The sequence below is a fragment of the Cottoperca gobio genome, chromosome 8 (genome assembly GCF_900634415.1).
Source record: "Cottoperca gobio chromosome 8, fCotGob3.1, whole genome shotgun sequence".
Taxonomy (NCBI): domain Eukaryota; kingdom Metazoa; phylum Chordata; class Actinopteri; order Perciformes; family Bovichtidae; genus Cottoperca; species Cottoperca gobio.
Genome location: NC_041362.1, coordinates 19,811,085 through 19,838,795, shown reverse-complemented (window position 1 = coordinate 19,838,795; position 27,711 = coordinate 19,811,085). Strand labels below are relative to the sequence as shown.

The window sequence follows — 27,711 nt, the reverse complement described above, 5'->3', positions numbered from 1 at the left end:
AGGAGTGCAGTCAGTCAGGGAATTAGGCAGGATTCACATGTTAGACCACTTAACATGCTTTATTTCAGCATTCAAAATAATTAAAAACATCTCAATTTATTATACATATACAAAATAGGTACAGATCCTTGTGGTGTTTTCCCCCATTGGTGTGTCTGTCTGCCTTCTCTCACAAACTATTTGCTGATGGCTCTCTTTTTGTGCATTTAAAAATAAATCTCACTTTGATTCCAATTTCTTTGAGAAATTTCCTCACCCTTCGCACAAGTAAACAAGAAACAAGAAACAAGAAACAAACTACAACAGATGTGTAGATGAAGGGGTGGAGAAGAATTTGGAGGACAGAAAAGTGGATGGGAGGTTCAAAAGATAAAACAAAAAAGTCTGTGAAGAGTCTGAGGATCCACTCTTCACTTGAACTCGAGTGAAGAGTTCAAGTGGCTGGAAATAGAAAAAGTTTGTCTCATTCTGGACACCAAAAATAAAAACCATGGTTTCATTTTAGCACCAAGAGGGCCCTGCCATGCCAGAATGACCTTAACACTACACAATAGTATAGCCAAAGTGAACAGCCAGGAGACCTCAAAGAAAGAATAGCACCTTAGGTTTTAGCTGTTTTCTGCTTCTGCAAAAGTGTTATTAAACTACCCCACTGACTGCTAAAACTAGCATCACTTCACAAACACTGGGCCCTTACTTTTTTTTTTTTTCAGTTGGTATGCATTGCATTTCTGAGGTAGCCACAGGATTTTTTTCTTTCAAAAAAGAGGTTTAAACCCATGTTTCTCTGCTGGTGGTTTTAATGTGACATTTCTTTAAAAAAAAAAAGAAGGGAGAAATAGAAAGGAACAAACAAGAAAGCAACCACAACAACAAACAAATCACAACAGCTACAAAATCAGCAGATGAGGAGGATGGAGTTGTCAGTGTTGTCTGGGGCAGGTGGACAGGTGGTAGAACAACAGAGGCAAACATGGCTGTCAGTTTCACCGTTTATTCATCAACACCTGAAATGTGGTACAAAACAATTGGGTTCTGTTTGTTGGGACTGTCCTTTCATTCCTCTCACCACAGTGGTGTATAAAAATACAAAAGTCACCGGTGTGTTTCTGTTGGTTTCGGTAAACTCCAGAGAGGCCTGGTTTGGCTGGATGAAGAGGGGAAGTCAATTTTTACACTTTACAGAAGCATATATTATTTTCTTGTTGCCAGTGAAACAAAATGTCTTCTCTACAGGATCCTTGGTGTTGGTGATGGTAAAAAAAACCAAAAAAAAAACCAAGAGTCAGAAACAAAAAAAGTAGTGGTCCCAAACACGACGATGCAGACTCCGCCGCATCGCCGCCATCTTGTTGAAGTGCAGGTTTTAGGTAAAGTGGACCATCGGAACAATGGCTGAATGGAAATTTGTAGAATCAGGAGCGAGGGGTCAGATTTCTCAGAAAAATTGCATTAGAGAAGTGTTTTGGTGGGGGGTTTTTTAGAGAGAGATGACTGCTAGAAAAAATTAAACACACACACACACACAACAACAATTTCAAGTCCAGATTTCTCTTTTTACAAGAAACAGACGGGTCCAACTTCAAGGCCAAACTCTTGGTCTGGAGCACCAACGTCCATAGGAGCGATGTCAATGATGGGCAGGCGAGATGTTTTCGATGTCTTGTAATCAATGACTGTCTTGCCCCATGTACCGGTGTGTGACTAGAGATAGAGGAGAAGAAAATTAAGTTAGGGGCAACCTTCACAATGGCCGTTGCACAGTTAACACTTGATTTAAAATTTCAAATGTTTCCTATTTTGCCTGAACTAACTACAGCTACAACAGCTAAAACTAGCTACAGTAGCTAGCATGCATGTTTGATGTCTGACTCTAGCATTTAAAGCTTATTCAGCTGACAGTGGGATTGGGAGGAGAGCATAGAAGCTAAAGTTTCCTCACCGTGCATCCATCTTCCAGGACGCTGTAGGTGAAACGGCTGTTGCCCTCGGCTCTGATCTCGATCTCGTTGGAGCCCTGGAGGAGCAGGGCCTTCTTGAGGTTTCCGGCGGTGGCGTCCATGTAGGCGACGCTGTTCTTGCAGTGGTAGGTGATGTTCTGGGATGCCTCAGTGGACATGAGACGCAGGAAGGTCAACTGGATGTTGACATCTCCTGGCATAGAGCCCTCGCTGCCGTACTCAAACTGTGTAGGAGAAGAGAGGGGGAGAGGTTACTGACTGAACTGCGAGGACAGAAAGTGAATATGAAGTAGAGAGGGAAGAGAGTTGAGAAAACGAGAGAGGAGGGATGGATGGTATTGAGAGGAAGGAGGAACTGAGATGGAAGTTGGCCTAAGAGAAGGCAGGTAGGGATGGAATTTGAGTGAGGAAGTGCTCCATTTGGCAGGTTTAGCATGTTTACCTGGAAGCCATCGGTCATAGCCTCTCCGAAGAAGACGTGCTTCTTCTCCTTGATGTTCTTGCTCATGTACCAGTTCTTCTTGGCGACCTCACGCTGAGTTGGAGATACGCAGGTCTCTCCGGTCTCCATATTGCAGTAGACCTGGATGGCATCCTGAGCGCTGCCCTGGTCTGGGTCGATCCAGTACTGTCCTGGAGAACAAGGAGTCGAGAGGAAAAGGTCAGAACAATCAGAAATCCATCATGCTATTTGCCCTCCAGGCAGCTTCTCCAATCCTCCTCTACCCTTCAACTGTTGTGTGAAAACTCACCGCTCTTCCAGTCGGCATGGCACATCTTGAGGTCGCGGCATGTTCTGGCGGGGTTCTTGCGGGTTCCGTCGGGGCTGCGGATCTGCTCGATCTGCTGGCTCAGGCTCTTCAGGGTGCCGTCCACCTCCAGGTCGCGATCACGGAGAACGTTAGCGTCATCAGCACGGAACATGCGGAAGGGATCAGGGGCCTTCTCCTGAGGCTGGGAAATGAAGCCGAGGTCAAATCCGCCACCAGGGGCACCGGGTGCTCCAGCGGGTCCGGGAGCTCCAGGAGGACCCTGAGAGACAAGAAGGGCAAGAGGGGGAAGAGAAGAAGTTGGTTATGTGGCTTTGTGCTTTTCATGGAAAATATCAACCTATGTTTTCCCTCTGTTAGGGGACACAAAGACAGATAATAATAATAATAATAATAATAATAATAATAATAATAATAATAATAATAATAATAATAATAATAATAATAATAATAATAATAATAATAAATTGTATTTATAGGTGCACTTTTCATTTGCGTAAACAAAACTCAAAGTGCTACAGAGTAAAAACTTAATGGATGGATGGATTGTTAGACAGCTAGACTTACAGCAGGTCCCATCTCTCCAGAACGTCCACGAGGTCCGGGAGGTCCAGTGGGTCCAGGCAGGCCAGTCATACCATCCTTACCAGAAGATCCAGCAGATCCAGAAGGGCCCTGCAAACACCACAAAGGGAAACCTTAAAGTCTCTGAATTTCATAGTCCCTCAAAACACTCTGAGGCTTGGAAAATAAACCAAATATTAAAATGCAAAAAACGTAAAACTGCTCAGAGCACTTAAAGATCGTGTGGTGAGTTAACTCACTCTAGGTCCAGCGGGTCCGGAAGTACCAGCGGGTCCCTGCTCTCCAGAAGATCCCTATGCATTCAAAACAAAAATAGAAGTTAAAAATAAAGTGTGTGTTTTGGATGTGTTGTATTTGTGTAGGTGCGAGTGTGAAGCAACATACAGATGGTCCAGGAGATCCCTGCATGCCAGTGAATCCTCTGTGTCCCTTCATGCCTCTCTCTCCAGCCTCTCCACTCTCTCCCTTGTCTCCACGAAGTCCACCAGGTCCCTGTTGGGGGGAAGAAGGAGATGAAGTGTCTTGTCTTGACTTTCTTTGTATGCTGTTCCATCTATTTTATTTGTTGTTTGTTTTTATTTTTCTATTAATGGTGCTAGTGTTGTTACTTACAGAAGGACCACGAGGTCCAGCAGGGCCAGCAGCGCCAGCAGGGCCAGCAGATCCCTGGAACATACAAAAATCCGTTCGATGTAGACACAGGTTGCATTGAAACACAATATATGCTCTAACCTCAGTAGATTTAATATCAATTGCTAATATTTGGAGAACATTTTATAAAAAGACAATGGCTAAACTTACAGTCTCTCCACGGTCACCGTTCTTTCCAGCGGGTCCAACAGGTCCGGGGGCACCAGAAGGTCCAGGGGCACCAGAGCCTCCAGATGGGCCGCTCTCTCCACGCTCTCCCTAAACACAAACACAATTTTATTTTACCAGCTTTAAATCTCAAGTATTTTATAACCATGGTCCTATGTTCAAGGAATAGGTCTGTTGTGGTGAAAAAGGCTCAGCTAAAAAAAACATCTGTCCTCCAGGATCTTACAGGGTTTTGGCCTTTGAACATCAGATTTGGGGAAACTGGCCACTTTTTAGGCTGTACAAAATATTACCTACAACTCTGTCCTCTGGCAGCCATATTGGTGTTTCTATCCATGTCAACTACATTTTCATAGAAATGTCTTTGGACTTTTTGTGAAAATGTTTCAGCAAGCTAACTACAGTCTATGCTCAGCTGAGCATCATAGTATCTAGCAGAATCCACTGTAGTGAGCATGTTGTTTGCTAAATGACCTTGCAGGTTGCTTTAGCTATTGCTTGGTTTAGGTCAACCTAGCTGACTCTTCTCAAGCTGTTTTGTAGCTTGTTTGGGGATACAGACAACGTTTACTGTGTCACCATGCCATTTGGAAACTAGTCTAGCTCAGCAAACTGTTCACCTTGAATGAATAAGTTCACTCTCTGGTGGTGGTGACATAGAATTTGAACTCACCTTGGACCCTGCAGGTCCATCACGACCAGTTGATCCCTCGTTACCGGCGCTTCCCTAAAACACAAACACATAGCAGGTTAACTGCACCAGAATACAAAAGTCAGACAGATAGTTAGTGTACAGGTGCAATTGTTTCCTCATACCTCACGTCCAGTCTCACCAGGGGCTCCAGCCAGTCCAGAGGGTCCCATGGGTCCGGGGGGTCCACGCTCACCACTGGGGCCACCTGGTCCAGGCTTTCCAAGCTCTCCCTGTGACACAGCCACAGTCAGTCAAGTAGTAACAACCTCAGCTACTTTTATAAATCATTAAAGATTATCTGGGCTTGTCTAGTGTTGCAGGTTTGAAGACAGGAATATAAAATAAGAAAGTTAATGCATATCACTTTTAATTTACATCTATTACTGAAAATACTTTGGTATTAAGGATACATTTGAGAAACTTTGCTTCCTGCTTAATGGAGGTCACTTAGTGTTGTTGCCAAGTGAGTTTTCATGGACTGAACTAGAGTTTAGTGGTAATTTCTGATCACTCTCAGTGGTTTTGCTTTCATCAACATATCTTCTAGAAGTGGGTTTTGTACACGTAATATTTCTAGATTTGGAGTCATGTTTGATTCTACAATCATATTGGCTGGTTAAAGATGTTTGGGTATACTGGTTTCTTAAAATCCATTGTGCAGTTTGTAGTTTTGTAGACTTTGTAGAGTAACAACAAGAACTTACAGAAGGTCCGGGCAAGCCAGGGAAACCTCTCTCTCCTCTCTGTCCAGACAGACCAACAATACCACGTGATCCAGAAATACCCTGAGGTCCAGAAATACCAGGACTTCCCTGTAGGGGGCAACATAGAGAGACAAAGAGAAAATGGTTAGACATCGAGGTGTAGGGCAACATAAACTGACAGCAACCACCAGCAAATATCTGCATGTTATCAGCAAATAAGTGTCGACTAAATTAATTCACTGCAACTACAGGCAAAAATATTGTCTTTTATGCACTGGTCAATTGTGAGCGTTAGGGTTATTCTGGTTCCACAACATGTCTTTTTTTAGACTAGTCCAAAGAAAACATCCAAAATACAAATTAAGGGGTTTATTTGACTAACTTTGTCTATTTGAGTCTGTAGACTCTCCTAAATTCACCAAAGGCTAGCATTGCTAACATTTCTGTTCCGGAAATGTATGAAAATTAGCACATATTTGTAATTAATCAATGAGGGTCTATTAGTTCAATTTCAAATTCAATTTTGACCCTATTCACCTGTTGTGTCTCCTTCTAAAGAGGTAAAACATAGTATAGTCATTTATTAGCAAGCAATAATTTGGTTCTGTGATAGATTGAGATGGGAAGGGGCTCCAGTTTGTTTTAAAAGTTAAAGACAACTTACGGAAGGACCATCACCGCCAGCGCCACCCTTCTCTCCAGCAGATCCTGGGGGTCCAGCAGCACCCATCTCACCAGAGCGACCAGAAGGTCCAGTCTCACCACGGTTTCCTTTGGGTCCCTCCTTTCCACCTGGTCCAGATGGTCCGGCAGGTCCAGCGTTGCCCTATTGGGGGGGGGGGAAACAACATTGCTGAAAACCATCCCAGACTTTGAGCCCTGCAAACGGAACAATAAGTGATAATAATATTAGAGGAAGACTTACAGAGGGGCCGGGAGGTCCAACTCTGCCAGCAGCACCAGGGAAGCCAGTAGCACCCTAGGGACAGAGAGAGGTCCATTAGCTGACTGGCTGGAAAATGGCAGTATTATGTCAGTGAAAACAATAAAAAAGTATGAATAACTAGCCTTTCGCAAAACAAGGAATACATCCGTATGAAAACATATTTTGTAGTGGATTTTCTCCAGACTACTCTCTCTGCTCAGTATGGCCATAGGCACCGTCAACTTTGACCTCTACACTAACTGCTTATGTTGCTCCTGATCTATGAAATGAAGCTGAAGTCATCATAAATGTAAATGTAATAGAGGTAGAGGAGGACATATTAGAAGAAGACTGATGACTTACAGGAGGTCCAGCGGCTCCGCGGGCTCCCTTAGGGCCGCCGTTTCCAACAGGACCCTGAAAGGACACAACATATTGTCAGTCAACATGTGAGAACCAGTGCCAGGCAATGCAGCCTCAACTTCAATGTTCACTCTAAATTATGGGATTTTCTATAATAAGTTACGACTATATGGATTTACAAACCTGAGGTCCAGGGGCACCAGTGGGTCCAGAAGCGCCGGGGGGACCAGAATCTCCCTTACCACCATTATCTCCAGACTCTCCCTTACCACCAGGCTGTCCATCAGCACCCTGTGGTAGAAAGATGATGGATGGAAAGAGAAAATCAGCAAATTCTGTGTTGAAGCTTCAAGCTAAAAAAAGCTAGAACATTCATGAAGAAGTGACTCACAGGAGGTCCAGCAAATCCAGCAGGTCCAGGTGGTCCAGACTCTCCACGCTCACCCTAACAAAAAAGGAGGAGGAAGAAGAGTCAGTCCAGGGTTTCAAGATTCAAGCAGCTAGAGAACTAGTCTTCAGCTATTGACATGGACGGACAGAAAGGTACTTACAGGGCCTCCGCGAGCTCCACCAGGTCCGACAGGTCCGGCGGCACCAGGCTCTCCCTTATCTCCGGTGGATCCAGCAGATCCAGGAAGTCCAATTGGTCCAGTCAAACCACGAACACCATCCTTACCAAGAGCTCCATCAGCACCTTTGCCTCCTTGATCACCCTGGGTTATGGATGGAGAGGGCGGAATGAGGTAAATATATAACGAAAAGATACTGTTGATGGTAACTAGAATATTGGGAGAACTAGGAATAATGTTGTGGCTACTCACTCTTCCTCCCCTCAATCCTGGAAGGCCAGCGGCACCGCGCTCACCAGGCATTCCCTGCAGTCCAGGAGGACCCTGGGCTCCGGGAGAACCGGGTAATCCAGCATCTCCCTGAGGAAGAGGAAGAAGGGGAAGAGAACAAGAGCAGGAGGGTTACACAACAAATAAATGAGAAGTTCACAGGCTATGAAGTATTTTCTTTCACATCTACCGTAGTTTACCTTAGCACCATCGTTTCCAGCAGATCCGAGGGATCCACGGGCACCAGCGGGTCCAACAACACCAGGTGCACCACGCTCACCGGGGAATCCTCTGTCACCCTGAGGGGAGGGGGGGGCGGGGGTGGCAAAGAGTTAGGTAACTTGAAGTAAAAGTCCAAGAGTGGACAAAGAAATCATTAGAATATTTCTAACTGGAATGCTTATTTATAAGTTTGATGATATTCCCCTAAGGGAGGTTCTAATGTGAGGTGGAAAGCTTTTATCCCAGAACACTGAAATATTTGTCTGTTGCAGAGATACTTTTCAAAACAGCGCTATCTGTTAGGCAAGGGCCTTTTCTCGGGTGGCCATAATGGAGCTATTTTTTTGTCTTTAGACAAGGTTAAATTGAGTCATGCTATCTGCTTAGCTCACCAACAACCCCTTAGTATTACCATGTTATTAGCTAGCTTTAGCCTAGTAGCAATAACATCAATGTTCAAACAATTTATAGCAACAACACATTTAACCATTTGTAGCCTGTTTAGTAAATATGTATATATTATAAGCTAATGGACGTCCTTCCAATGATCTTCTATTAAAGAATGCTGCTGGGAGCAGACTGCTGAGTAATTGTGAATATGACGACGATGATAAGTGACTTACTCTAGATCCAGCAGGTCCTGAGGGTCCAGCTTCACCGGGAACACCCTAGATAGACAGAGATATTCAATGAGTTAATTTCCTAGACAGTATCAATTTGATCAGGTATCACAATCGATCATATTTCAGTCAGTACCTGCTCTCCGGACTTTCCACTCTCACCAACGGCACCCTGGGGTCCTGATAGACCCTGGAATCCAGGTGGTCCGGCAGGTCCCTGCTCTCCTCTCTCACCAGAAGGACCCTGAGAGTGAGCAAAGGAAGGACTGTTAGAGCTAACTGCTTGTGTGGTTACCTCTGCCAAAGAGGTTATAATTTTGGCTCGGTTTATCTGTCAACAGGATTATGGAAAAACTACTGCCCCAATTTACCTGAAACTTGGTGGAAGAGTGTATCATGGGCCAAAGAAGGCCCCAATAAATTTTAGAGTTGATGCAAATCATGGAGCATTTTATCATTGCAAAATAGGGCATTTGTACTGCATTATTGTTGGAATAATCTAAAATATGTAATCCAAGCAAACCCCCCCTCAAATCAGAGCAATAAAATACAACACAATCTTTGTGTAGTGTCCATGTTGTTTCCACATTACGACCTAAAGCTCATGAACACACCTGTTCAACTTGGTAAATGGGACAATCCAAGGAGAACGCAAATACTCCATTGGCTTTGATGGAGGTATGTGCTCTCTGAGTGCCATTCTAGTTTTAAGTGTATTTTGTAGTGAGAGACCATCAAGTTTATGAGCCGGAGGTTAATGCGGGCATGTGTGTGTGTGAGTGTGTGTGTGGGCATTTTACTCACAGCAGGTCCAGAGTTGCCTTGAGCACCAACATCACCATCCTTTCCAGGGGCACCCTGGGTAGAGAGATGGCAGGCTTTTTAGACACTCAGGTTCTAGCTTTTAAGGATTACAGAAAACAGTAGAACAGTAGATTCGAAGAGTAGCACAGTGTAGACAACTTACAAGAACGCCAGTAGGTCCCATTACTCCTCTCTCGCCAGGCTTTCCACCCTCACCCTAAAGTCAGGAGTAGAAAAGCACTGTTACCAGATATGTAAAACCCTAATTCTTATTAGCTCAGTATTTTATTTACTTATTTACTCAAATATTCCAGAACATATGATCAATGATACTGTGTAGCAGCTGAGACACATTACTCACAGCAGCTCCCTTGGGTCCGGGGAATCCCATGACTCCGGGCTGGCCTCTAGCTCCAACGGGGCCAGGGGGTCCAGAGCGGCCATCTTGTCCAGTGACTCCCTGGTAAGGACGATTAATTAAGGATTTATTTCAATAAACACAAAATGTCTGTGTCTTCATGAGATTAAAATCACATGTTTTATACGGAAGATGAACTTACAGAAGGTCCCATCTTGCCATCAGCTCCAGGGCTGCCAGGGCTACCAGTCATACCCTACAGGCAGAGGTCAGAGGTCAGAAGAGGGTATGTGCAAGGAAATAAATGATGTTGCTGACAATTATGTGATGGACAGATTGTAGGGAATCTCACCTTAGCTCCGGGCAAACCAGACTCACCAGTGCGGCCAGATTCACCAGTGGAACCTTTAGCTCCAACAGCACCGGGGGCACCACGCTCACCATTGGCACCCTATGATGGGATAAAAAGAGAGAAATTAGGTAGTTAGGTAATTATTAGTTAAATCAAAACTGATCAATGTTTTTAAGTGAAATGAAAGGATGTATCAAATGAGTGTGTTTTACTCACTTTGGCTCCAGCAGGGCCATCAGAACCAGGGAAACCACGACCGCCAGGGCCACCCTGCAGAGAGAATCAAGCATGTTTAGCTCTTTGAGCAGAAGCCAAAACTGTAACATCTAGACTGGGATGGCCTATTACAATGATTATAACATGCCCTATCCTTTATGACATGGACTTTATGAAATAAGTCCATGTCAACACTGGAATGGACGCTTAGGTATACTCTGATGGACATTCCACTCTACCTTAGTTAAATGTTATTGTATTGTCTAAACTGTGTTAAAAATTCAGCTTTTCTTAAAATAGCTACACAATAATCGAAATAGCATAATATTGTCAAAAACACTATGAGGCATGATGCATTGTGGGCCAGATCAAGACTAAGGAAGCAGTTGTCGTTATGACATGACCAACCCATGATGGCAACATGAGCTATGTTCACATTCTATTCTATAATATTTCAACACAAGGTCAGATATTGTATCGGTTCTCAAATTTAGAGTTCTACGTTATGGCCTGCAGGGGGTGCTAGAGAGTTTGTATACATGGGCCTGATGAACCAAAAGGGTGTCTGTATCATTTGCGGTCCACACTATGTATATTTGTGTTATATGGGTAGATAGTATTTTGACTTTTTCCATAATTACAGTTTGGATTCTCAGCCAAGAAGAATATTCAAACCTTTTTGCACTGACCATCAAAAAACATTCTCTTTTGATTTTGAAATCACAAGTTAAGTCTGTTGCTGCACAAAAGTAAGAATATGGCCTATCTGCCCTAAAAAGGTAATGTAGGCAGATATTATAAATAAATACAATTCTATATAGACTCTTCAAGATATTTCTCTTTAAGGTAAGAATACACCAGCCACTTAATATAAGAAAATATTATCGTTTACAGTATAACATAGTGAAAATTAGTTGAGATGCATACTCGCTCTCCTGGAGCTCCACGGCCTCCTGCACCACCGGGCTCTCCTCTTGATCCTCTCTTTCCCTCCTCACCAGAAGGTCCTGGGGGTCCTTGAACTCCTGCAACACCCTGGAGAACACACACACGGCAAAAGAGATTGAATAAGTATTCCTACATGTGTGTATATGGAACTATGATCCATGTTGACTGTGGTGAACTTCAACTTACACCCTCTCCCTTGGCACCGGCCTCTCCCTTGGCTCCTGGGGCACCAAGCTCACCCTGAGGGAAACAAGCAAATATACAAACATGAACAAACAAAACCAATTTAACAACTAACAACAGTTATCCAAAATATATAGATAAACACATGATAAAAAACAATAATTGAGACAAATCTTAACAAATAAATAACAAACAACACAATAACACAAATAGCTGGTAGGAAAGTATATATTATATGTATATATATATATATATATTATGTTTACTTTTGATTCAGTAGTTTTACATTTACTTCACTATGTATGGAATTAAGTATTATTTTTAATCATGTCAATTACAGGGGACACATATCAGAAAATGTTGGCTTTGTTTAATTCTGCGAAAGCTTTACTCACAGTGTTACCCTTGGATCCAGAGGCACCACCAGCACCTTGAGGTCCAGGGGGTCCACGGGGTCCGGGGAAACCGGGAGCTCCAGCAACTCCAGCAGCACCCTGCAGGGGGTAGCACACAGCAACAACACGGTCATATCATGCCGTACTGCCAGTAACGAGTCTCTAAGGCTGTGTTGCTATGAAACACTAGGCCCTGGCTGCTTTGTCAGCGCCTTGCACAACCTTTTTTCCTCAACCCTGAAAAGCTTATGAAGTAAGTATGCTGAGAGAGATACTCACAGGGGTTCCCTTAGGTCCAGCGACTCCATCAGTTCCGGGGTTTCCCTGAGAGGTGAAAGAAGGGAAAGAGATTTTCATTAGGCCGGAAGATTCTGAGGAATAATGTCAATGCTATCTCGTTTAGGACCTGAACAGTCATAGAAGGTTATTGTTTGTACTTACAGATGATCCAGCGGGGCCAGCAGGTCCGGGGTTTCCGGGCTCACCACGGGATCCAGCGGGTCCTTCGGATCCACGAGTACCCTGACCTCCAGCATCACCCTGGGTAGAGAGGAAACATTTAATATCAGATAATCAGGTATGTATAAATACCAGTATGACAGAAAAAGAGGTACAATCTGGGGAAAGGACTATATGATGTGAGGATTGTATTTTGAGGTAAAATAAATATTAAAAGGCAAGCTTCATTTGTCAGCTTTCAATATAAAACACAGAAATGTTCCTATCTCTGTAGACAATGTCCCAATTCCACACCACATAGTAATATAACTATATACTAATCTTCACATAAAGCTTTTGCAGTTTCCATGCAGTAAATGTGTCCTAACAAAGACAAAGTAAATGTTTTATTTTGGAAGATTCTACTACTGTAGGCCAATAGTGCTATGTTACCCCTGTTCAAAGATCAAATTAAAGGTCAAATATGTTAAGAGAAATGCATTAAAGTCAGATCAGTAACTTTTTAATAACTGCGACAACCTCTCTTGAGAAGAGAATAGAAGAAGAAATGGCATAAAATGGCATGTCTGGTGTTATTTTGGATGGTAAAAGCCGTCAAAGAAAGACATGAAAAATGGAGGCTGTTGAAGGTTATTGGATCATAATGGGCGAAGTTGTACCTTAGATCCAGGGCCACCAGGGAATCCAGGAGGTCCAGCGGGGCCAGTAGGACCCTGGGATGAAATCATAAGAAAAAAGAAATCAGAAAAGTCATCACATCCAAAACAGAAAGCAGAAATTTGTCTTTAGTAGTTCCTATCTGAGAATCCCCCTGGGGTTTTTAAACAACTAGGGTCACTAGAAGTTGCACATTCAAAAATTCTACTAAAGGACAGACAAACTGGACACAATTTAAGCTTTTGAGAAAATGAAAGACTTACAGGAGGTCCACCAGCACCAGCGGCACCATCATTACCACGAGCTCCCTGCAGCACATAGACAAACATGATTGGTTGATCTGTTCATTGACTGATTGATTGATTGCAGTATTTGTATGCAAGTGTGTGTGTATGTGTATGTGTATGTGTATGTGTGTGTGTGTGTGTGTGTGTGTGTGTGTGTGGACTCACAGCAGTTCCAGCAGCACCATTTCGGCCTCTCTCACCGGGCAAACCGCGAGGTCCCTGATGAACAGAGAAAGAGTCAGTCAGCTTTAAATTGGCATCCATTTGAAGGGAGGAAAAATCCAACATGGCGACTACATGGCAGAGATGGCGATTGTTTTACTCACCATAGCACCAGGGGTTCCGTTCTCACCAGCAGATCCAGCCTCTCCCTAAACATACATCAACACACAGGCAGGTGAGGTGATGAATGATAGGAACTGTAGCATCATTTGTCAATATCAATGTAACCAGCCAATATGGCTGCTACTGCTAGTTGTAACAGTACTGTGACCACAACTAATACTAACTCCAAGACTTACTTACTTACTTACTAGAAACTAACATTTAGGGTATCTCAGCTTCTGCGGCTTCAATTTTGTCATTCTTTTAAAGTGCTCATTTTCAGGCTCATACTTGTATTTTGGGTTTCCACAAGAAAATGTTTACATGCTTTAATGCAAAAAATATCTGTCTGAATATACCTGTATTCACTGTAAAAGCCCAGTTTTCTCTGATTGGCTTTTGAGAAAAATATGGCGCACCTTTGCAAAGGTATTTCTTCGGCCATGGGTGGAGATACTCAGATGGGGGATGAATATTCTAATGAAACAAATCTGAATGGTCTGTTGAATCCCATGTTTTCTGACTGATGCACTTTTTTAGAATATGTCTCCTTAAAATATCAGTCACTTGCCCCAACTTTATGAAACTACAACTCTACCTATTAAAGTACCACAACAATACTATGACTATTACTATTTCTACTATCACCATTAGTATTAACCGATAATGTTACAACTACTACTAGAGGAGGGAGGGTGATAACAAAGACAGGCAGTCACCTTGGGACCAGCGGGGCCATTGTCTCCCCTTAGAGCCATCCAGACCACTGAAACCCTACAGAGAGAGAGAGAGAGAGAGAGAGAGAGAGAGAGAGAGAGAGAGAGAGAGATACAAAGTTAGTCCACAGTTACAGGAGATGCTTTAGTGTTGATTTGTTGAACGGGGGCTCTGACTCACTCTGTGTCCCTTAATGCCGGGCAGACCAGGGGTTCCTGGGAAACCACGAGCTCCCTAAGGTGTAAGAAAAGAGATAGACAACACCTTTTATTATCACAGCTCTTTTTTATTTATTAATCACTAAGAATTACACTGCCGTGGCAATTTACCTGTGGGCCAGAAGGTCCGCGCTCACCACCACGACCAGGTTTGCCAGACTCACCCTGAGGGAAGACAGAGAGAAGAGGATGAACGGACGAATAAAGTAATTCCTTACTCTAAGACAGATATAGATAGAGGTGGTGAACAAGAGCAGAATAAACCAGTCGACTTACATCTTCTCCGTTCTTTCCAGGGGGGCCGCCGGGGCCACGGGGACCCATGGCACCCTGTAGAGACAGACACACTCAAGGTGAGAATGACGACAGACTAACCAAGGTGCAATGTTTGTGTATATCTGTTTCATGTTGATAATACTCACAGCAGCTCCAGCCTCACCAGACTCACCAGGGGGGCCGGTGAATCCCTGAGGTCCCTGTAGGGGGGAGACACAAAAACACCATCACTACACCACCAATACTGCAGGCTACAAATGTGTTGCTAACACTCTATTGGGTGAAAATCCACATAAATGCACATGCATAGCAAAGTTATAATAGTTTTGAATGTCGGCTCATTTGGGTGGGAATAACTAAACACTATCTCTCTGCTTATATGGTAGAACTCAATTAATGAATGTTAAGTAAATCAACTGTGTATTTGGAGTGAGTCTATAGGCTAGCTTCAACCACATTAACATAATTTGATCCAGCCTCAAGACATTTCTTTTATTTATCGGTTACTGTTGTGAATCTCTGAAGCTCAAAGCTAACCCACTAGCTTAAAGGTTCCAATGACTCTTTCCTGGCGCTGTCAAAATACTGTTTATTGGCCGAAGCCAAAATACACACACCTGTGTAGCCTGCAGACGTTAGCTGTAGGCTAGTTGTGTTTTGCTCAGCATCTGACTGAACTCAAATCCATGTCTACTTGGGTCTTTCCATTGTCACCATATCATATTTTAAATTTGCTTTGCGTTCTGTCTAAAAACACAAAATGTAGTTTGTTTATTTTTACAGAATTGACTACTTTTTACTACTAAAATAACAAATTGGAATGTATTGCACCACTGTGTTAGTGTTATTGTTGTTTTCCAGAGGAAATTAACCAAAGTGCAGTGAATGAAAGGAGTTTGATATAGTTTTTTGCACGGGCTTCATGCCAGCAGGCACCGAGGAGAGGGTAGTGATGTTGAGTTGAGGAAGAAGGAAGTGGACTACTTACACTAGAACCAGCAGATCCAGGGGGTCCACGGGATCCCATTGGGCCCTGTCAATTAAACAGAGGCAAAGTCAGATACTGCATCGCCATGATTGACAGTGAAATTATAGCGTGAGTTGTTGTTGTTGTGTGTGTGTGTGTGTGTGTGTGACCTACCATAGGTCCAGGCACAGACATGCCACTGGATTTATCATCGTAGCCACCAGACATCTGAGGGGAGAAGTTCTGGAAAAAGCAAACAGAGATATAAATATTCCAATCCATCTCTCATTGGACATATCTACTGAAAATGTCAATCAGGTTTTAACTTTCTATGACATGAATAAAATGCATTTTCTATGTTGTTGGTATGCCAGTTGTAAAACAATGCATTTTCACAAATATTCATAACAAACTCAAGACCCATTGCTCTTCCTCTATAAGTACTTTGTACAAAATACAAAAATACAATTTGGGCCATCCCAGCTAAAACATCCTCAATTATGTCAAATCCTACAAATGAAGATTCATGCAGAAGCAACCTCAGGTAAAACATGTCTATGTATAAGGGACCATCTCTGTATCCTGTTTCCTACATTGCTCTACCATACCCCATCATTTTTGAGACAGTTTGGTTCAGCCAGGATCATCTCATAACCTTTGACCTAATCAGTCATACTGTTGCTGATGTAGGATGTGTTGAGCTTAATGAAGTGTCTTTGGATGCTACTGCTGTTATCTCACTTTGCAGACACATTGCAGTAGATGGAGAATATGCAAACTGAGGTGAGTTAAATCTAGGCTAAAGATGGCATTAGAGTCTCTGTTAGCTTAGTGTGGTCAATTAGAATGGAAGTCTGTTGTTGATAGATTGTGGTCAGTTAGGATGGAAGTCAATAGAAAAATGAATCATAGCATGCTTAATTAAATTCTAAAACTAAGCTAGATGTTTTGAATAAGCATGTGAGCAAATGGTAAATTCATTACAAGCCTTTACAGACTGGAATGGTATGCAATATTAGCTTAGCCTGGTGAATTAGCCTGTGAGTCATACAAATGTAAACTGTATCATTAGATTGTGATACTCTGAGCTATATGTGGTAGTGGTAAAGAAGCATGTTAGTTAATGATAACATCTCCATTAGTATGGTAAATAAGACTGGGATGTCATGTCATGTTAGCTTAGCATAGTGAATTAGCATGTGAGTCAATGATAAATTCTACATAGGAATGCAAAATTAGCCTGGGAATGTTAGCTCAGTAGTAAACTACAATGAAAGTCAGTGGGGATGTTAGTTTAGTATAATACATTGGGAAAAGTATTGTAAATATGTCCATTCAACATTAAACTAACTCAACTAATAGATCAAACAAGCATCCAGAACATCTCTGCTTGCCCTTCTTGAGCCTCTACCCTCATGAACTTCTGACCTTCTGACCCCAGACTGAAAGCCAAACTCCAATTCAGAGTTAGTTATTTTAAGCTGAAGCTAGATTCTGTGAGAGAACAGCATGCCAATAAAAAATCTGGAGTTTAAGATGTTCCTAGCTCTTCCTGCCCTCTATGAAGCTGTGTTCACACCCAGCATACTCGTATTAGTTAATACTGGTCCATTTGGATGACATACAGCAAAAAAAACATTTAGTATCACTCACTTTCTTTTAACAAAAGGCCTGAAGTAGTATGAGAATGCACTGAACTATAGTAAACAATACGGATTATGGGTAGTGGAATATGAGGGATGCAGGGCTGAGAAGAACAGAATTGCTGTTTTGTATTTTTGTTTTCTCCATGTGTTTGTTTGACCACCGCAGAAGCACTGACAAATTACTGACATCAGCAGGTCGATATGGTGCCACACCTCCTTCTAACAAATTTACATACATGAGTTATGCCACTTTTATTTCCAGCTCTGGTCGGCTTAAAACTGGTTAATTTGTGCCTAAATGAGTCAGATACAGAAATGCAAAATAAAATCTACAACTTACTCCACCGAGGCCAGGGGGTCCAGGGGGGCCGGGAGGCCCAGAAAGTCCAGGCTGGCCAGGATTACCATCTCTACCAGCGGGACCAGCAAGACCCTGCAGATGGGAGGCAAGAGAGAGAGAAAGACAAAGAAGGGGTCAGGCTCAAGAGTCAGAATATGAGGGTCACCTTCCTAAAACACATCAACATCCACCGTTTGATTTGATCAACCCCCAATCCCACGGCTGCATAAACTCATTCTACATCTTCAGAACACATCCTTGTGGATAATCTTTAATTTCCTATGTGTGTCCTGGCAGGCTCATGTACAGGAGCAGAATTAAACCTGCAGTTTACTTCCGTATGAGACTGACCATGTGACCAACCAGGAATGGACCTTTGGTCATGTGACATCAGGATACAGGAACTAGGTAAGAACAACTTTTCTAGGAATATAGACATTCTACTAATACATTTTACATAATAAATAATATGGATACATTATAATAACCATTGCTAAAACTCATAATTATATAAAAATATGATATTGTGTATTAATACAAAATGATTAGAAGTACCCTCCCCCACTCAGCTGTAGGTGAGCCGACCTATCAAAATAAAAAGGGTTTTCTAGGGTTTCAGATCCAACTTGTCAGCAAATCAAAGATGTCTGAATCAAATCTCATTATGACAAAAATGTAAATAAATAATAAAATCTATAAATAAAAAGTTTCATCACCAATGCAAAAGTAATCCCAAACCTGCATAAAGACTTTTCCATAACTCACATAAAGCCACCCTGAATTTGTTTTCATTCAATTTAATAAAAAAAAAAATTCTTCCTCACAGTTTTTAACTTTCCTTCTACCAAGAAAAGCTTCCACTTTGTCAGTCTGCATGTTTCAACGTGACCTCTGCATGTTTTCACTCACTCATCATGTCACTGCTCTCAGTAAATGGTGACCATTGTTAAAGCTTATTTCTTGCCCTTTATTTGCAGACATTGCCTTCAATCGTAGGTGGAACTAACAAAGTACAAGTAGTAGTTTTAAGGAACTCTAAGTGTCATTTAATTTTGTATTGTGATTTTTACATAATTCTGTGTATCAGATGCCTGGAGTTACTTTGCAAGACAAATGTTTAAAGCCAAATGCATCATTAAATACAATGCTATCTGCCAATAAGAAGTTAGATCTGATGCTATTTGGACCCGCTACTGTTTACACAAGAGTCCATCAGTCATTTGCATGCTCTTACTTTTCATACTTCACTCTGTTTTACTTCTAACTCTTCTCTACTTCCTACAACGCCATCATAAACACACAGGAATCTGCTTGGAGTGTCAGACTGTGAACGCACCACGTGGTGACCAGGGATCAAAAGATTAAAAAGTGATTCATAGGAGGAAAAGAGTGAGAACCTACCCTCTCTCCCTTGGCTCCACGGTCTCCCTTGGGTCCCTGTGAGCAAAGAAAACAAAAGAGATTATGTCATTGATATATCAGAATATGATTCACCTGATTAATGATATATCTAATCTAATCCATAAAGTGATTTTTGATATTTATGATACAGACCAATAAACAATATCTTTGAATTTAGTTAAATAATTATCATGTTCCACTTTATCATGAAATGTCCTAATCATCGATAATCAATACTACAATCAATAGTTGCATCATTGAATGATTGCTGATCAATGAAGTATATAATAAATAAAAATCAATATTTACCTCAACCTGAGGCTCCTGGAAGCCTGCAGAGAGAGAGAAAATGGATTATTAAATTGGATTATGAAAGAAAACACACACAAAAAAGTGATCTTACTAAACAATTTCTAATAAAAGTAGAGGAATAAAAGGAAATCCTAAATATAGCAGAAGTGCAAATCTGGTGCTGAAGGAGAATGAGTGTGTGTGTGTGTGTGTGTGTGTGTGAAAGATGTGAGAGACAGGTGAGCAAGACTGGACATTTTTTGGATTTGCCCTTTTTGTAAGGAAGCAAGGAAAATAAGACATTTGAAAAAGAGAAAATAAAAAAATTGAATGCAGCTGACATTACCGATTATCTGAGAAAATATAAAATCAAGAAAAAAAGAAGAGATAAAGTGATATAGATAGATATAGTACCGTCGTCGGGGCAGATTGGGCAGCACTCATCGTGGGGGATGATGGGGTTGGGGCAGTCAGTTGTGTCCTCGCAGATGACCTCATCGCACATCACCGTTCCGCTGTCACACACACAGATCTGGCATGGCTCTGGCTTCCACACATCCCGGTCCGCAAACACCTGGCCTTCCAAGGTGCAGCTTCCGCCTGTGCCTGAGGGAGGCGACACACAGAGAGACAGGTGAGACACCTGAACACACGCATACAAATACAATACAAAGGTCTAGATGGAAGCCAAATTTAGAAAATATCTAAAACTGAAAGTTGATAAAAAATAAAAAATATATATTTCTATAATATATATTTATAATATTTTCAAAACCTTTCAACAAATATAATACCTGTTTAGCTTCCATTTTAGTGGTATTTAACACATTTCTAAAATACCCATATCACATCACCTAAAAATGTTATTTAAATTTAATGTAACAGTTGTGATACAGGCCTATGCTTTTGTTCTCTGTAGCACTCTTAAACTCACGTTTTAAAGTGCTTCACGATGAGATAATATATTTAAAACATTGATTGATATATATATATATATATATATATATATATATATATATATATATATATATATATATATATATATATATATATATACACATACGTTATGAACATGAACACAGGGAATGGTTATGGCAGTAACATAAAAATATTAAGCAGAACTGAGCGTTGTGAAAGGTTTGTACAGAGCATGGCCTCAGACTAAAGAAGACAGGCTGAGGTAACAGAGAGGGCACTGACGTGCTGCGTCTGGATGCTGGTCACATCAGCGTTACGCATGGAGTGATCTCATTTCCCTTTAACAACAATACAAACTCCTCTGCTCTAACTCAAAGTCACATTTTCCGACCTGAGTAGCACCACTGCTGCTGCTGGTGTGGATTTCTCAGCAAAACTAAACCCAGACTGGGGCTCCTTTTAGGGGTTATTAATGTCCCAGCGTGCCAAAGTGCTGAGCTCAGGGGGAAAAGCTGCGCCGCTGCAGACAGTCGGCTTGGCAGCAGCTGGTGGAAACACGGTCCGCATGTGTTTGCAATTAGAGAAAAGAAAAAACGAGTGGAAAGAAGAAGAAGAGGAGGAGGAGGAGGGAGAAAGGAGGCGGTGTGGGGGACGTGGCGGCCAGATGTGTCTGCAGGTGCGGAGTGAAGCCTCTGGATGGCGCTGTGAGACCGTCCAGAGGGTCAAACCACATCTGCTTCATATAGACAAACAGACAGGCAGCTGAGTTCTTTCCAGACAACAAGAACATCTGGAAAAATTCAATTTCAGCTCCTTGGCTCTTGTTCCCAGAGCTGAGCTGATTTTCTTTGTCTTCTTACAGGAGGAAACTGTTAGTGTCTTAACACCAACTGAGGCTTCTGTCCCCTCTCACTGACCGCAACTCTCTTCATAAATACGTCTTAGCAAAAACACATCTTTTGTAAACTCTGATACAGAGCTTAAAGTGGAAGATTGCTCAGGCGGTGGATGTCAAATGTTTCCGGCAGACAAGACTGAGCCTACTCACCTCCTAATCTCTCTCTCTCTCTCTCTATCTCTCTCTCTCTCTCTCTCTCTCTCTCTCTCTCTCTCTCTCTCTCTCTCTCTCTCTCTCTCTCTCTCTCTCTCTCACCTGGCCAACTCAACACTTGGCTCCAGGCAGTGAATTACACTGCCACTCCAACCAGGCCTGTGGAAAGCTTTCCCTATCTGCCTCATGTCAGTTGGAAGCAGGGGAATCTTAACTGACATTTTTTCCTCTAGTCTTACATCCAAAACTGTAGTATGCCATCTTTTCAGGCTGAGATGAACCTTTGGTATTGGGGTGGTAGGTTGCAGGCAGTGTAGTTAAGGGTGTCAAATTGACAAAATGCCATGGGAGCACCAGGCTTTTCAAGTCAGAAAAAAAGCTGATGTTTTTCTGAAAGTACAACTTTTTTTGGGGGGTTCAAATTGGATGAAACATGCATTTCTGCTATTCTCCGTTAGAAATCCTCACCTGGAGGAAAGCCTAGAAAACCTGCAGCAACTCGCACTGCATGCATGGGGGAGGTGGAGGGTTGAGAGACAAACACAAGGAGAGGGAGAGAGAGAGAGAGAGAGAGAGAGAGAGAGAGAGAGAGAGAGAGAGAGGCCTTAGGATGCCCAATGCATTACGTACACCCTGTACTGTTTAACCTACAAGCTGCAGAAGTTCATCTATCTATATATCTATATTTCTATATATTACATATCTATATATCAATATATCTATCTATCTAGTGGAAACAAAGGAGCAGCACGCATCAAAGTTCTTATTTCTAGTTCAAACTTTTTCCTTTCTTCTCTTCTCTGTCTAAGATCTCAGCAGCCGTCCACCCATGAAGAGAAAATCCATTTTCCAAAACCAGTTTAAAAACAAAAAGGAAAAAAAGGTTTGAGAAGCTCCAGTAAACAGTGATGAGACTTACGGTCGTCCTCGCCCTGCGCTCTAACCAAGAGCACCGCTGCGCTGAGCAGCAGTGCCAGCCGCATATCCACAAAGCTGAACATGTCTAGAATCCACTAGACATGTAGACTCTTTGAGGCAAGAGAGAAAAAAAAGTTGGGGATGTTTTCTCTTCCTGCTACACTCCACTCATATACTGATGTTTGGAGCAGGGTCCGCTCGTCTGTTCACAATCCTCCTGACCCCAGCAGAAAACTCCCTACTGCCACACTCACTTTCCACCAGGGTTTTTATATGGGAGCCTGAAGAACTGGGAGGTGCTGGGGACTGGACCGACTGGGGACGCACCCTCATTACCCCGCTGTTGCACGTTTAGGGAAGACAAGAATGGACCCCTCCTTCAATGAAAAAAAAACAGAAGAAAAGAAAGAAAAGAAGAAGAAAAAACAGAAGGTACCTCCTTCCATAATTCCACAGTAGAAGCGTTGGAGTTTGGATCAGGGGAGGAAGGGGGGTCTGAGCGGGAGGAAACCTGATCCTGAAGAGCATCGAAGGGTCGGAGGAAGATCTCCTCCTCCAGCAGCCACGGGTTCAATTCACATTTTGTTTCTGGATCTGGTCTACTTCCTGATTCACTTTGATTTGAGTGGAATTTTAGACTCTAGATTCTGGGAGTCTGGCTCCAGTTTTAGGGTTAGTTCAACAAATATCTCAGAACATTACAGTTTTGGTGTGTTGTAGTTTTGTTTAAATTAGTTTTTAGGTTCTAGATTTGTCATTGTGTCATTCAAGTATTCTTCTTATGGTTTTAGCTGTCAGACTGTTAACATGTGCTGAGCATGGCTGCAGGCTTAGAGGTGTTTGGTTTCATTTGTAGGTTTAGCTTATCTTGTGTTTTTGTTTCTGTTGCTAATTCAGCTCTGATCAGTGTGGAAGTTTGACCCCGGGTTTGGAGAGCCTCATTGTTTGCACTGTATACATAATTTAGGATTTTCATTGTGTTAAAATCTCAGCACCAAAGCTAAAACTACAGATAGTTTTAATAACAACCTGTCTGTACAAACTGTATCACAAACATGGTGCGTGATGAAAATATGCTATCAACTATCAATCCAGCATTTCTAAGGCTTCACCCATAATAGGGCCTCAAAGTCAGTATATCTGCTGCTTCAGTTTGAACCATTCTTTTATAGTCTATTGTGAGTTAAACTTAAAACTTAAATAATGTATAATACTAAATTCCCAAAGTGCCCCTTTAATTTTTTCTGACAGTCCTTCATCACTAAACAACCCCCAGAGCTTGTGTAAAATCTGTGTGTTTGGGGATTTTTCCTTTAAGTGTCATAGGATGGCACTTCAGACACAACTCCTGACTTATTAGAGGTTACATTTAAGAAACGTGTTACTAGGGACTGAGAAAATGCAGGCTGAAGAGTCTTCTTTATGTATATGGTATAGTGATGTGATGTGATAGATAGATAGAGAGAGAGAGAGAGAGATACATAAATTGATAGATAGATAGATAGATCTAAAGCATCACCGATTCTTATGTGTGAACCAGATGTTTCCATTTTTTTAAACGAGTGGGTGCAACTGCCTCTGTTTTGAAATACCTGCACAATTGTGGGGTTTGGAGACATTATGATTGTTATTGGTTATAAATAATAAAAGCCCTTTTTTAGCGGCTGCATTTTTCCCAAATAAAGGTTTATATGTGCGATTCTCTCGTCCTCCCCCTCCGCACGAGGCTGTGTGCAGCGCCGGCCGGGCTGCAGGTGAGCTGTAATTAAGCAGAAAGCTGACATTATAGAGCAGAAGAGCTGCAGGGAGACGCAGAGCAGCAGCTTTCTGCCATCTGATCCACCAGCAGCAGACACGTTGCACAGTCTGAAGCTGGCCAAGCAAGCCTCTAATTCACTCCTCCTCTCTGTCTCTCTGTCTTTCTGTCTTTCTGTCTCTCTCTCTCTCTCTCTCTCTCTCTCTCTCTCTCTCTCTCTCTCTCTCTCTCTCTCTCTCTCTCTCTCTCTCTCACAAACACACACACACTGCAGATACCTTCACATTATCCATGTGTCTGCATGTTCCTTTTTTTCTACAGGGAAAGAGGATGGAATGCAGAAAGCGAGGCAGAAAAGAAGAAGAAAGGGAGGAAAGCGCCACCTCATCATTCCCCGGTTCGACCTCCAGTACGATCAGATCCTCAGAGCGTCACAAAGCAACACACACAAACGCATGTATACACACACACACACACACACACACACACGTACACACACGTACACACACGTACACACGTACACACACACACACACACGTACACACACGTACACACAAACATTTAGCTTTTGTTTCAATTTATCTGTTGAAGGAAAGTTTCATTCTCATTTCAGCAGCAAACCACAAATACCTAAATCATCGCTATTCAAAAGTACATTCACTTTGTGGTATTTTCAGTTGACTCTTAATCAGCGAGCAACCTTCCTTTTTACACCATAATGACAGCGGTTAAAATGTAGGGTCGAGTTTAGACACGTAAACAAAATGAATTAAGGCATACGTATACAAAGAGCAAAGTCTTAAAACACACATATTTTATACTGTATATTCTTGAAATTAGAAAAATGGTTAAAAACAAATGGTGATTATGGACAAGCTGCCTCCATACATGCTTGAGCCATTCATTACAGTAAAATAATATGAATAGTTTATTTTGACTTAGTTTAAAAAAATGTATAGTACAAGTGCGTTTGACTGAAAATTATTTTTGGAGGCAGCTTGAAAACCCTAAATGCATACCAATAGATTATGCAGTTTGGCCAATAAACAACATTTATTGACTTTATCCAATAAAAACGTAGGAACTTTTACTTCTGCTTAACTAAATCTATACTTGATGATAAAATCTAACTCAAATTAATAACCAATCAGTGGTTTGCATTGTTTTAACTACACTTTCTGGAATCGGCTCAGCTCGCTTGGAACCTCTTATTACTTTTTAAATAAGATGGTATTAAAAAAGTACCAGGTACTATCAACAACTTTTGCTAATGAGAACCCAAAACAGATCGGTTCCAAGCGAATGTAGTCTGGCAGGGACATACCATGCCGTAGAAATGTAGCGATAAGGGGTGTGTCATACATGATTAGGTCATATGCTTTTAAAGGTGCCATGTGGAATTCCTTGTTAACAAAAAAAGTTATGTTTACATTTAATGTTACTCAGCAAAATTCATTGTATGGGTCTAATTTAGTGAGTGCATGCACTTCCTTTAGAAAATATTTGCAAAGGCAATTATTTTCTTTGCATTTACATGTGCTACTCAAGGTGAAATAAACTCTGCAGGATATCTTTAACTATATATTCTAGAGCAACAGTAGGAAGTTCCACCTTGTAATAACTATATATTCTCACTATAGCAGCCTTCAAAGCAGAAGTATTAATCCAATCCAGTCCAAAAGAGTCAATATTCACATGTAATGTTTCTGGTGACAGTCAGGTTGAGTTCAAAAGATCCCAATTTAAAACAATATAAAAAGGAGGCTGATGACATCATCACTCTAGTGTTGGTTTCTACTCAGGCTCTTTGACGTCTTCAGTGTTGAAATATGACAGTGTTCAAGTAAAAGGACCCAGTTGAAACAACCCCTATGTTGACACCAAAAAAAGCCTTTTTTTGGCCTAAAAAATAAATAAATAAATTAAAGAGTACAGAATTGTGTGCATTTTCTCTTTAGCTCTATACATGTACAAACAGGCTTTGATTTCTAAAAATTCCTTCCTAATTCCATTGCATTCACATAGCTATCGATAATTGGTTGGGAGTTGATTAGCTGGTTCAGAATTTCAAGTGGTTTAACTTTGGCATGTTGAAAGGTCAGATCAGTTCTCACAAGCAGAAGAGTATGTTTGACCCCAGAGAGATCTGCATACACACAGTCTATACATTTAAGTATGATCTAATTACAGCACATTGCAAAGCCATATAGCAATAAAGTCTGAGTGATCAGTGGAGCAACATTTTCAACTCTGTAATTTCCAACGTTTCCCCTGGCAGAGCAGAGTTGGAGAAAAAACATGGAAATGTTTGGGATTCCTGCACCAGAGAAAAAGATGAAGAGACTGAAATGATGTTAATTATCCTAAAAGGTCAGATAGGAGGAGAGACATTAAGAAAAAAGCTATCCTGTTGGTACAATTGTTACTTTTATGAGGAAACTCCTTATTATCCAGGATCACTTTGAGAGAAGTTTACATTTCTGGTCATTGATATTTAGCAAGGTTAAACCAATGAAAGCGGCTTAGATGTGGTTTCTAAAATGACCCTGAAAGCAAATGATGAAAGAGTCTTTAGCAAGCGTTGAATTGATTTAACTGATCCAGAGATAATTTTGCATTACTGTTTACAATTTCAAGAATTTTTGATGTTGTGGAACTATTTGTGCTCAAACGTACTTATAAAGTCTCTTTGTATGTAGACGATACGCTGCTTGTATATGTAATCATAATCATAATTCCCTTCAGAATATGTTTTTCTTTTGTTAAAACTTATAACATATTATGTTTAAAACTCAATATGTAGAAAAGCATTAAAGTGGTAAACCACAAACTGAACTAACACATTAAATGTAGGTGACAGAACACAGATATGATCGTAAATCATTTTTATGACACCAACTGTTATATGAGCTCTGCATTAAGAAATATGTATTCATTAAATGTATTTTATGTGTAGAGAAAAGTACAATTTTCTATATGACGTACAAAGTAGCTGATGATTTTAATTTAAAAAAATTGTCGATAAGAGATTTAGAAAATATAACTTATTCTGAAAATAAATACTATTCCTCCAAATCAGTGTTATACAGTTCTCAGTGCAGCATTGAGACACCTTTAAAGTGTTGGATGCTTAGTTTGAATTCCAAAGTTTAGGTAAATCATAATTCCTATTATATAATTAAATAATTAAAATAAGACATAAGACAAAAAGTGCGGTTGTTTGAGTGTAGATATATGAAAGGAAATTGAAGGAACAGAAAATAGAAATGTAGTTATCCTCTGTATGGATATGGATAATGAAAGAAAAGAAAATGTAAGTGAAAATCAGTTTTTAAATTAAAAAATCTAACATTTTTGCAAAAGTAATGTTAATCAGCAGGTCTAAAACTGCAGATCCGCCCTATTTTTCAGTCTCAGTCTAATGCAATTGAATGACACACACACACACACACTGACATACGTACAGTCTACAGAGAAGGTGACAAAAAGGCAGAGAGACAACTGTTAACAAGCTGTGAAGTTTGTTTCACTTTTACCTGTTAATACATTTGACACTTGCACGTAAACACACACACACACCCACACACACAGACGTATTTGGTCTATACCCAGGCTATCAGCTCCGAAGAGCTGGATTTGAGTCCGGTTATAATGGTTGTTTGTGTGTCAAGACACAATGATTGTAGATTTCTTGAGATTTGTTTTGTGCATAGTTCTTTTCTGTGTT

At 41.2% G+C, this 27,711-nt stretch overlaps 1 protein-coding gene and 1 long non-coding RNA gene across 2 annotated transcripts; one reads left to right on the top strand and one right to left on the bottom strand.

Moving 5' to 3' along the window:
* Positions 1 to 40: 40 nt before the first annotated feature.
* LOC115012626 (collagen alpha-1(I) chain-like) lies at positions 41 to 22,477 on the bottom strand. Its single transcript, XM_029438325.1, is given in 50 exon segments — positions 41 to 1,704; positions 1,943 to 2,185; positions 2,404 to 2,594; positions 2,714 to 2,993; positions 3,299 to 3,406; positions 3,556 to 3,609; positions 3,701 to 3,808; positions 3,929 to 3,982; positions 4,118 to 4,225; positions 4,809 to 4,862; positions 4,952 to 5,059; positions 5,534 to 5,641; positions 6,198 to 6,359; positions 6,459 to 6,512; positions 6,822 to 6,875; positions 7,005 to 7,112; positions 7,213 to 7,266; positions 7,373 to 7,534; positions 7,643 to 7,750; positions 7,861 to 7,959; positions 8,506 to 8,550; positions 8,639 to 8,746; positions 9,307 to 9,360; positions 9,470 to 9,523; positions 9,668 to 9,766; positions 9,867 to 9,920; positions 10,017 to 10,115; positions 10,233 to 10,286; positions 11,160 to 11,267; positions 11,367 to 11,420; positions 11,759 to 11,857; positions 12,038 to 12,082; positions 12,200 to 12,298; positions 12,877 to 12,930; positions 13,138 to 13,182; positions 13,327 to 13,380; positions 13,488 to 13,532; positions 14,205 to 14,231; positions 14,233 to 14,259; positions 14,383 to 14,436; positions 14,532 to 14,585; positions 14,697 to 14,750; positions 14,843 to 14,896; positions 15,685 to 15,729; positions 15,838 to 15,906; positions 17,650 to 17,742; positions 19,051 to 19,086; positions 19,360 to 19,382; positions 19,756 to 19,947; positions 22,230 to 22,477. Coding segments are annotated over 50 exon segments (4,344 nt in total). The 5' UTR covers positions 22,312 to 22,477; the 3' UTR covers positions 41 to 1,557.
* LOC115012627 (uncharacterized) lies at positions 14,714 to 27,711 on the top strand. Its single transcript, XR_003832710.1, has 5 exons — positions 14,714 to 14,773; positions 17,947 to 18,057; positions 19,872 to 19,975; positions 24,306 to 24,393; positions 26,263 to 27,711. It is a non-coding gene; the product is annotated as an uncharacterized LOC115012627 (long non-coding RNA).